The 11,379-nt window shown below is 37.7% G+C and overlaps 2 protein-coding genes across 2 annotated transcripts; both read right to left on the bottom strand.

Moving 5' to 3' along the window:
* Positions 1–31: 31 nt before the first annotated feature.
* On the bottom strand, positions 32–4,351 carry LOC105791814 (uncharacterized). The gene is made up of 5 exons (XM_012620049.2): positions 3,257–4,351; positions 2,765–2,962; positions 2,531–2,682; positions 856–966; positions 32–443 (listed from the first exon to the last, which is right to left on the bottom strand). Exons 1-5 carry the CDS (start codon positions 4,076–4,078, stop codon positions 383–385), a joined length of 1,344 nt encoding a protein of 447 aa, XP_012475503.1. The 5' UTR covers positions 4,079–4,351; the 3' UTR covers positions 32–382.
* A 320-nt stretch (positions 4,352–4,671) lies between these two features.
* LOC105791812 (rop guanine nucleotide exchange factor 14) lies at positions 4,672–11,141 on the bottom strand. Its single transcript, XM_052635347.1, is given in 9 exon segments — positions 4,672–4,912; positions 4,915–5,127; positions 5,251–5,598; positions 5,884–6,153; positions 6,244–6,318; positions 6,406–6,560; positions 6,930–7,322; positions 10,264–10,377; positions 10,834–11,141. Coding segments are annotated over 8 exon segments (1,659 nt in total). The 5' UTR covers positions 10,343–10,377; positions 10,834–11,141; the 3' UTR covers positions 4,672–4,786.
* Between the last annotated feature and the right edge of the window lie 238 nt (positions 11,142–11,379).

An 11,379-nucleotide genomic window follows, 5' to 3' on the forward strand; every position in this document is an offset into this window, starting at 1 on the left:
ATATGGGTGGAGTGGCTGTAGAGAGAGGGAGTTGGTAATAATATTTCTTTGGTAACAACATTGAAGATGAACAATCAAATTTCTTCTCCTTCCTTTCTTTCTTCCAGCTGAGTTGTGGCCCCAAGGCAAGAAGGCTTACACACAGCCTTACACTGCAAATCACAAAGTTCAATAGCCCCTTACTACTCCCAAGCCATTCCTGTATTATTTTATTGTGCAGCCAAAAGGTGATCACCCTGATCACAGATGGTATATTAAACAAACTCATTCACATTCATCCTCAATAATAATAGTATATAATTATCACTTCTCTTCTCTTTCTTTTTCCCTTTTGTAACCAAAGTCAGTTGCCAATGCTCCTCTCGTATAAAAACCAGAAGCTCTACTTCTCCCCAGGCATCAAATCAGGTCCGCATATATCCCCACGACAAAGAGGGCAGACCCTACAAGCCAAAAAAACCAAGAAACCATACCTTCAGCCAACATAATCTCATTACAAATTTATTAGCACTAACACCCGACGTGTTCCTTTTTTAAGAAAAAAAAAAAAAGGAAATCCACCACTCAAGATGGCAACAAAAAGTAGGGGACATATCTATCTTTCTATTTCTGAAGAGGTATATCAATTAGATGAGTCTAAAAAGGACTGGCTGGTCTAACCGTTCCACTTCACCCTTCTAAAACCTATGGCATGCAACCCATGATATTCTCCTTCAGGGGAACAGGAACCATTTAGCAAACGGGCCTTGGTAAGACATGTCTATTTTATATAACACAACGTACATCAAATATTTCAAAATCATGCTGAATTAAAAATAACTGCAATAGAAGGTATTCATCTTATTCATCTTATACCTGTGAATCTCCTTGAGCCACTTGTCTATACATGTTCTATGAAATTCATGATTACAAGGCAATCTCCGAATGCTATCCCCCTCCTCATACTCCACAAGACATATGTAACATCTGTTATTTAAATGGAAGACAAAATTAGGACCAAGAAAATGCCTGGTTGCAGTCAAATTCCACTTTAAGAAACAGAAGGAAGGGTTTCAGGACGAATAAAATCATTGACCCCCAGCAAGGTAACTTAGCAGGACTGACAATTGTGGAATTAATGTTCAAAATGATAAATCTGAATAACTTTATCATGTGAACCTCGATGCTTTTATTCAAGATGCTTTTATCCATGTTATTTATATTTTACACATATTACGCCAAGTGAATTTTCACACTTAAAATAGTCCAAGACCACGTTTACACGGCTACTAAAACCTAGTCTATTAAAGTCAAATTGGTGTCTCATCATATATGCTGGAAAATTGTGTATTGAACTCATCTCAAATGATACTATGTATTCCACCTTCCCAGTCAAGCATTGCTTGAGTGCAAGGGAGGGCATGCATGAATGGCTTAAACACATTGGAAAAAGTGACACTTCACCCCGGCATGTTTCTCAGCCTTGGGCTTCAAGGGCACCCCTTTCTCCATAAATGGGTAGCATTCTCAAATGATTTCCCTGTTACTAGCTGGAGTAGTTTTATCCTATCCTCTTAGGTAGCAAGTGTTTTTAAGAAAAAAGAAACAGACTTCCCTTCCCTCATAGTCATTACATGGATCTATTTGTGAATATAACTAGGAAGTGGGCTTAAAAACTTATACCCTGTTCAAGCAAGCTCATTAAGAGTTCTAGAGACCAAGTCATCTGAACCTATTTGAGAATATAACTTGAAATGTGCTTAATAACTTAGCATCCAAAGAGAGAGGTATTTATTGCCTCCATCATAAGGAATTAGCAACCATTCTTTCAGGGCCTACTATATTTAATTTAGCTGGTCGAATATTGATTTTGAGCCATTGCCCTAAATTATCCCAAACAGGGAACATTTCAGTTAGCAATCACTTACATGGTCACATACGCTCATTATCTTAATTTGTAGTAAAGGTACAAGTTAAGCTATCCCATTATCTTTTCAAAGATCTACAAGGTTCACCATCGTACTACTTCTCTGTACAAGAGATTATGTTTCATCTGACCTTCTTATGCGTGTTTCAAACTTAGTCAGATCTAAGATGCTAACCAATATACACTCCTTGCTGATCCATTATGGTCATGTCTAATATAGTCATACCTCAGACATAATTTATCTCCGGCATACTCTGCATTTTTCAGTCAAACCTAAATATCGGGCTTGAATGTTACTTTGGCACATTATGCTCACAACTTTTTCCTATCCATGTTCACACCTAGTGCTGGCATGTAGTCAATAATTTTCATACAAATTGATAGAACACATTTTTTAACAGCAATACCTATCTTACTCCTGGAGCAATTGGTATGTAGTGTTTGATTAACTTTACCTGAATATATAATATATCCCCGACATGATTTTAGATTCACTCGGATAACAGAAACACTTGAAAACCAATAATTTGTCAAAGGTAACGCCAAACAAGTTAATCAAATGGAAAATACAGCTTAGTTAGCGGTTTAGCATCTAATGGATGGCAGAGGAAAGTAAATACTTACTGCACAGCCTCATCATTCTTAAGTTTGGGTGACTTGTACACTTTCACAGGAAGTGATTCCACAACTTCATTAGGTGCAGGAACAGAACCAATTGGAGACACGGACGGTCGCGAAGATAAAACCATAGACTGCTGGTGAATTTCATCCAGGACCTAGTTCAAATATGTAAAATGTTACTCCAAGAGAAAGGACAATCACCCAGAGAAGGAAAAAATAACAACAAATAAAAATCACCTCAAATAAAGCCTCAGCTAACATAACGATTCTGGATACACTAGACCTAGCACCAGTGGTGTCATCATTTGAACTAGAATCTCGATTATTTACACGACATGTGCATCGACCACTTCTATGTTGGCCAGATAAAATGCAGGATCTTTCATGCCCTGAAAAGTTCTCAAAACGGCTTCCTAGCCGTTGAAGAGCTCGAACCTGGAGCAACTCATAGGTCAGTAACTGAACAGACAATAATCTGCATTTGCTCAGATGGATAACTTTCAAAGAACCTATAGCAGAAAGTAATACATGCAGGCAAAACCTAAAGAAGAAGCAGACATAAATATAGAAATAAAGCATTAGAACAGTCCTAAACCTAAATATTTGTTCTGATTCTAATTGTTAATGAAAAAAGTAGAGTTGCTATCAACGTTGTTCAGTAACCACCAGGCATTAAATTAAATTAAAAAGCGTGGAGAATAAGGCGATGGGTCCAACAAGATTATAAACCTGAGATCGTATTCTTCTCCGCCTTTCAAGGAAATTGGATCTATGGTGGAGCAAATCATGATACCGGGCTTCTCTGGATCGAGAAGTTTCAATTTCATCGTGGGAAATAACGGAGGAAGCATGAGCGGAAGCAGTGGTGGATGGAGAGGTAGCTAATTGCTGCTGAGTAATTTGTATGTCTTGCTGCAAAGGGCAGAATGTGGGAGCTCTACCAAGAACACGATCACGAAGCCTTCCAACACTTAAGGCTCTGCTAAAACGAGCGTTGCTTTCGAGAGTCTCTCCACTTCCGTCTGAATCATTGAAGATAATCGGAGAACAAGAATTGCGGGGAGGTTGTTGAGGTTCAAGTGTCTCAGAATCGTCATCAGGGTTCAACATCTCCGCGGAGGACCCCATGCTATTAGCTCTGCTGAACCGGAAGCTCAAATTACCAGGAAGGAAGCTAATGCCGGAGAGGCAGCGAGAAGGAGAGCGATGAGCAGCTGTTACAGCTGCACCAGAGGTGCTACCACCGGAAGATATGCATGGGGTTGGCAATGGCAATTGCATTTCCTCATTAGATGCCGCTTCGCCTTCAACCTTTCTGTTACTTTCTCTTTTCACCAGATCCGATTCCGACGCAGGTTGTTTCCGGTGATCAAAGTTGGGTTTAGGAGAAGCAGATCTAGATAACGCTCCCAAACAAGAGGACCGGAAAACTCTATTCTTAACCTTGGATCTTCCCCTCAGCCCACCGCTGCTAGACGAGGAAGCAGCAGGTGCAGTGTCTCTTCCTCCTCCTCCTACTCTACAACAACCCTTGCTCCCACCGGATCCCATCTGAGTGGTTTCACTTAAGTTTCACCCTAAACCCAACAAGAAAAAAAGAGAAAACCAGCGTCGATGACGTAATTGGCATTTGGAAGTTGTGCTTGGAAGGCACTCCAACCTTATTATTTAGGGGGCGGAGTGATTAAAAGTGATGTATTACTAACTCATGTCTTCAGATCTCAACGATGGTTACGTCTTGAAAACAGTGTTTCTTTGAGGTGAAAATGCCTTTTTTGATAAATGCCGCCTCCTCTGCCTCTTCTTGGGGCTTATTTTCGTTTTTATTCCCTTTTTTATTATTATTAATTTTAAATCCCATCTCTGCTCTGCTTTGCTCAGGCGCATGTGGAATGCGGATCCACAAGCAACAGCCTCAGACCACGGCTGACTTTAGTGTACCAGCACTACAACTGCTCCACACCCATTATAGGTCCGGTTCACTTACTCTTCCTATGACCAAAACCGGTGAAATTCCAATTATTACCATATTAAAAATATAAAACGGGCCAAATCAATCCAATATTGAATTAATTGGGCCTATACAGACCCAATAAGTTGATATTAACAGTCGACACATTTGGAATCCATATGTAAGTTTCCGGTACTAGCAAGTATATGTTTCTTTTATGGCTTTTATTAATTAATTAAGCTTAACAATGATATACAAAAGCAGTGTTGAAAATCAAATTTCCATCATCTTTTTGATTTTTTTTATTATCAAGGAGACACTCCTATACTACTACATGCCTCTTTCCCAATACACCAAACTCGACGGCTCCTACTTGTACTTGGTGTTGCATTTATACTTGCATCACTGTACAACTCCCCGTCCGTATCGGATTCGCAGTACTTCCCTCTACTTTGCTCATAACATCACTGAGTGAGTGAGAGTGCCTTGGATTTCCCACATTTATTCCAGGAAAGCACCATGTTGCCACCCCTGAATTTGGGTTACACAAACTGTCTTCTTGTAGAATTTCTCCCATCCTGCACATTATGCTGAAAGCCAAGTTCTTTAGGACTCGTGAATATGCTTCCAGAATGGAATGTCCAACATCCTGTGCACCAATTCAAAGTGTAATTCATCGCAATTATTAATATACTACAACATAATATTGATTCAATAGTGAAAGATACAATGCAGAATAAAATAAGCTTCACTTTAAACACCAACTACTTACCTTGCCATATTGAATTTTTGAAGCATCAAGAAACGTTTGAGGAAGGTTTGGGTATGCACTCTTTATCTGATGTAAAAGTGCTTCAGCACGGTCCACTAGTAGCTCCATCTTATCCATTTCAGATATAGGATCCTTAATAAAGGACCATGATTTTCGCACTGGCGATTTACCACTAGCTTGTTCTGTAAGTCGCCCTTTCCATGCAAATACAGCAGCTTCCAACCTATTAATGACCTCGAGAGCATTGTTTTCAGACTTTAAATTTAGCGAAATGAACATTTCATCAACCGAGGTGGACTCCAGAGTCAAAACCTTGTACAGTTCGTCACCAAGGCTTGCCTTCCCAGACTGTAAACATAAGGAAAGAGATTCAGTTGCCATAAATGCAGTACAAACATCTTGTAAAACTTTAACCTGGAATTTACTCTCATCATTCAAATTTATCAGTTACCATAAGATTTTAAAGTAGATTAACGTCAGCTGGTTCCAACTAAAATATCCAGATTCCATTTCTATATTTCCTTTTTAAACATGTCGAGTAACATTTTAGTACTAAAATACATATCATCATAAAAACTATTAAAGGGTCCAATATTTAAAGTCGACTGCCCTGAAGGCAGTGAGCTTGCTCACCTTGGGAAGAGCATCCCTAATAATGGATGGAAGAGGTATTTCAAGCAAAACATTTTCATTAATCGATGCTGCAGCCTTGAATACTTGATATACCACCTTGCCTTTACATTGCAACTTCTGCCTTTCGGTATCTGAGAGCCCAGTTTTTGGTACTTGTGGCAATGGAAGCCACCACCTCTTGCTCTCCCTTGCACTCTTGTTTCTTCCTTCTGCCCGGCTTCCAACTTCTGCATAATAAAACTGAGCATTCACCATTGACTCCAGAGTTTCCTGACAATTTACAAAATTTAATCTGGTAAATGTGGGCGATGTGTTCATTAGAGTATACAAGTTATTAGGAAGAGTAAAGAGATTGCCTACAATAAGCATAGAGTCCAACTTCTGAAGTGCTGGGAGATTCATGTGAATGTCCGCACGGGCTTTTGGTGTCATTATCTGCTCAAAATAGAATTGACATAAATCTCATGACATTGCAAAATGGTCATCGTCAATTTAATAGGGACCCAACAAACGCAAGAGTACCTCCATAGTCCTGCCATTTGCACCATTTTGCTTAGCAGGCACTAACTCCACCATATAGTTGGTAGGAGAGAGTAACCAGTCCATTTCTCTTCGCCATTTATTTTTCCTTTCTTCAGCTAGTGGCTCCAATTTCCACAACTCCCCAAAAATTGACGCTGCACATTCAAATTTGCATAACTTATAAGTTGAAGACTAATGAAAGAAGACAATCCTATGAAATCATGAAAACACAATGAACTTCGTGAAATGTACATGCTTTTTTAATGCTTTGCAAGTTGCGGCTCTTCCTCATGATGCATGCTTCCCATTGATGGAAGACAGAATGAATAAAGTACAACATGAAATGCTATGACTTTTCTTATTTAAACATGGTTTACCAAGTTCTAATCCAGAATAAAAGTTTCTGATTATACATGTTTATCTTGCAAACCATTTTAATAGTAGAATCTTGTGCAACAGTTGCGATGGGAGAATTGCGAATAAGCAAGCCGTACACACACATAAGGATCTTGAAACAAACTCACCTGCAAGATTTGTGATGGCATTTGACAAAGCTAAAGCTGTGGAGACACCCTTCCGTCCACCGGTAATATCTTCCCCCAATAGAAGCTTAGCAAAATTTTCTTTCATTGTCTCAACGTCTGAAGATTGAATGGAATAAGCAGGCTTCTCTTTGACATAAAAATGCTCGGGGCTTTCAGAGAGCTCCCATTCATCTGAACCCTGTTCATCTCTCTTCATCCACTTGGAAGAAAATGATCCAAAAGCATCTTTGCTAGAAGAACAGCTGGAGAAATCATCATCCAAGGAATCAGATGCACATCCATCTCCTCTGCTTGTTCTGCTTTCATTCTCATAAGACTGATTGTTGATAATGCAGCTCTCAAGACCATTATATGTCATTATACCAGAAAATTCTGAAAATTAAATATCCAATTAATGGAATCAGGACGGAAAATATGACAACAAATAGAAGCATAATCAGCTTGACACCTTTGCCAAATGGTTTACATTTGGTCATCAGCTTTTGGCAGGTACAAAGCAAACAAAAAGAAGCTCAAGCTTCTGGCATATGTTGCTCTAACTACATAAACAATAACTGTAGAAATATAAGCCTCGTCATGAAGTATTATTTGACATTCGAGTTGTAATTAAATGTAATCATTTTATGGCATAAACACTAAAGAACTGCTCGGAAAAGGACACGTCTTACTTTATTAGTTTCAAGAGAAGGTGAAATTTGAGCAAACAAATATCAGGAGAGAAACTAACTTACAGTCCGTTTAAATCATGCAATTTCATTAATTGGGGGAGGGGAAGGGGACAATTTTCTGGATACATTCCTCTGAGATCTTATGGAACATTCAGTCACTAGAACTGCAAAGACTCCAGCAATCACGGCAAACAGTCAAAGGGAATTTTCTACACCAATGATCCTTGCAAGGAATAGTGAATGAAGTTTACTTCCCACACTTGTAATTTCTATACCGTCACTTATCTAATAGTGAATCAGATACAGATTGATTAAATGCCATCTCCAATCAAATTTAACTAGACAACATATTAAAACCAGATTTCCCCGGGTACATATGGACCTTCTGCATTTGGAATAAATGAGTCCGTCAGATTTGTCTTCATTATAGAAAAGTCAGATGGTAGCACATGCAGATGCACATGCAAATGGCTGTGCAAGGGCCCAAGTTTAGCATATATAAGATAATTAGACTAGATGACTTATTCAAAGAACATGCATAAATAACTGGTTTTACAGTGTGCATAACTTTAACTACCCATCTATTCTCTTACCTTATATAGCTTATAGTAAAAGACTGGTAGTATATGTCATGGACGCTCCTATAAGACAAGAAAACCCACATGGCATGTTTAAAGATCGCATCTCATGTTTAAAAGTTATGCCTCAATTTGAAGTTCATTAACAATGTGTGTTCTGAAATCAATCATGTGATGGTAAGAGCAATAAAATACATGATACCATTCAAAAATTGAGAAAAGATTGCATTAAGGAAGAAATTTCCTAAGTTTTGAGGGACTGGACTAAATCCAAAAATGAGAAATTTCCAAGATAGAACTGCTCAACAGCAAAGCAATCTCAAAAGAAAAAAGCCCAAATAAAAAATGGGGTTAAAGTTTAAAGGGGGTAGTTTATTTATGTGTTTTTTTTTTCACCATCCTTTTTTTTCCAACTGAGGATGGATCTCCTTTTCAATTCTCGTCTGTTGCGTTGCAGGGTATATTTCTTGCTGTAATTGCTTGCAGTACTTAAATAAGTCGAGTGGAATATATGCAAAAGGAAAAATAATAATGGGTGAAATATAATAATAGTATAAGCATACAAGACTATCAGTTGGAGCCTGACCTAAAGGTAGAGCTAAGTTAATCCAAGCATCAATAATTACTAGTATTTCAACTTGGGGAGAAAGAAAAGTCGTCTTCCACATGACTTTTTTAATTTATGTCCCCACTCAATAACTTTCACACTGTTAACATTGACTGTGACTGTGAGAGTAGTGTTTTTACTTTTAAATGACACCAGTCATACCTACTACTGCTACTACATGAAATGAAGGGAAGGGAAGGGTCCACCACCACCGAACACCAGCAAAGAAAATGTCCATCGAACCTTAATTTTTAAAAAAAAGAAACTGTACACAGTAACTTTATCAGACAGTTATAGGTGCTACAGTTAATTATGAAATGATTCTCACTTTCATTTTTGTTTGCAACTTGTGAATAGTGATCACATCGCTGTCATTACCACCACCCTCGAAACTTCAAAGTTCAAACAAAACCTAAACCAAAAAGCTTCCAATTATGAGATAACCCCCCGCTCAATGTGGTTTGCTTTGCTTGCACGTACAAGATCCCATGAGGATTGAAGCGTTTCAATGGGTCCGCTGAGGAGCTCAATCATAGTGAAGATGATTATGGTAGTTAAATTTTTACTTGAGGCGGGTGCACTTACAAACAAGGTTTGCCACCTTAATAATTTAATCCCTGACCAGGATTATCTACCCTAGGAAGCAACGGGGGCCTCCATGAGCTTTAGATATTTTGCTATGAACCACTATCTTTAAAAGACTGAGAATGGGGTTCACACTAGAACTCCAAAGAATCCCCCAAGAAGTTCATTGAATATTCACTTTTTGTTTCTTTTTTTCAAAATCGAAGAAAAGAAGAGAAAAAACAATACATGTTTCACGCATAGAGAGTAGAAAAAATAAATAAATAAACTATGGGTGTGCATTGGTAGTAGAGCAAGATAGGAACATGACATTCACACCTAGTCTTTAGGTACCATAAATGGTCTGCCAAGAATTAAATATAGGCAGTATTGCTGCCTGCATGGCAATGGCAGCGAGTACAAGTGAAGAGTGAAGTGCCAATGGGCAATGGGTAGCTAAAATATTAAAGAAGAAACATCGGTTGTCCTCCAGTTACCACACTTTATGGGCCCTTCCCCATCCTCTCAGTTCATTCCCACCACAATCCCCAACCTCTCAGCTCAATCACAAAGTCACTGTAGTTCAATTTTAAATATCTATGAAAATAGATAGATAGCTGATGAAGTCTAATGTGTTAGGTACACATATTATATTTTCTCATGTTGGATAATAAAACAAAATTAAGAAGAAGAAAAATTCAAAAACAAAAGACTAGAATCACATGGCAATATGGCAACAATCACGGAAATTTTCATCATAGAATAGTGCTAATAGCCTAATACTCCGTTTTTTTCAACCCATCCAGCCTACTACCATAACCATGAAAAGGTTAAAACCTTAAAAAGGAAATAGGTGTATTAATTTAATTATTAATTAAAAGTAATAATTAACTTACTATTATCTTGCTCATCAAAATCGAGGCTAATCTCTCTGTCCCGCGTACAGCAAGCCAGTCTTTTCTTCATCGTCATCATTTTCCCTTCTTCTTTATCTCTCTCTCTCTCTCTCTCTGCCCAACCAAAAACGTTTACTGATTTAAGTTTAACCCAATAAATAAAACTAAAATAAAAAAATATTTTTCTTTACCATAAAGGAAAAAGAAATTCGTGGTTTATGAAAGATTCCATGCTTTTTCTTTTCTTTTCTTTTTACTCTTTTGTAGTGCAAAGCAAAAAGTGTGTACCAACTACCAAATAAAAGAAAATCCAATAATCCCTTTTACAGTCATAAACAACTCTTTTCTATCTTAAAACCAGTAAGCAAACAAGCCTTCATTATGTGATAATGAGATAGAGATGTGTTCCTTAAACACCAACAATATATAAAACATCTCAGAATTGAAAAAAGAAATTGTAGTTTCTTAAACCCACTCTTTAAAAGAAAATCCAAATCCAAAAAACCCAGCTCCAACATGTTCAGTCGTCATTAAGAAGAAGGAAAAAAAAGCTGCATTTGGAGAACAAACCTGGGAGACTGTTAATGCAAGGGGTAAAGAGAGAGTGGTGAGACTTCAAAGTTCAAAAGCAATCAACAAAGTTGCAATTGTAGATCATGCGAAGGAAAAGGCAAAAGAAAATGGGGAAGTGCAGAGGCTGCGATATTCAAAAAGGGCGAAAAATAGAAGTGATATTTGAATTGCGAGGCATTGGAGGGTATAAGTGATAGCCTTAGAGGCTCATTCTTTCATTTCCTTGGCTACTGAACTGATAAAAAGAGGAGGTTTTTTTTTTAATAAACATGCACTGTCACATAGGTCAGACGGAAAAGGAGAGAACTTAACAAAATAAAAATGTTTTAAATTTTAAACTAATAAAAGATGAGATAAGGAGCGTTGAAGAGTATATTTCCAACCGTAGATTCCCAAAATAGGCCCAAGCCCATGTTAAATGGACTGAAGTTGTCGGGTAAGGCGCCTAGTTAAGAAAGAATAACCGAGAAACACTATTTTGAAATTTTATGAAATCCTAGTTAATTAAATTATAATTATAATTCATTTTAAATTATAATATTT

This window comes from Gossypium raimondii, chromosome 8 (genome assembly GCF_025698545.1).
Source record: "Gossypium raimondii isolate GPD5lz chromosome 8, ASM2569854v1, whole genome shotgun sequence".
Taxonomy (NCBI): Eukaryota; Viridiplantae; Streptophyta; class Magnoliopsida; order Malvales; family Malvaceae; genus Gossypium; species Gossypium raimondii.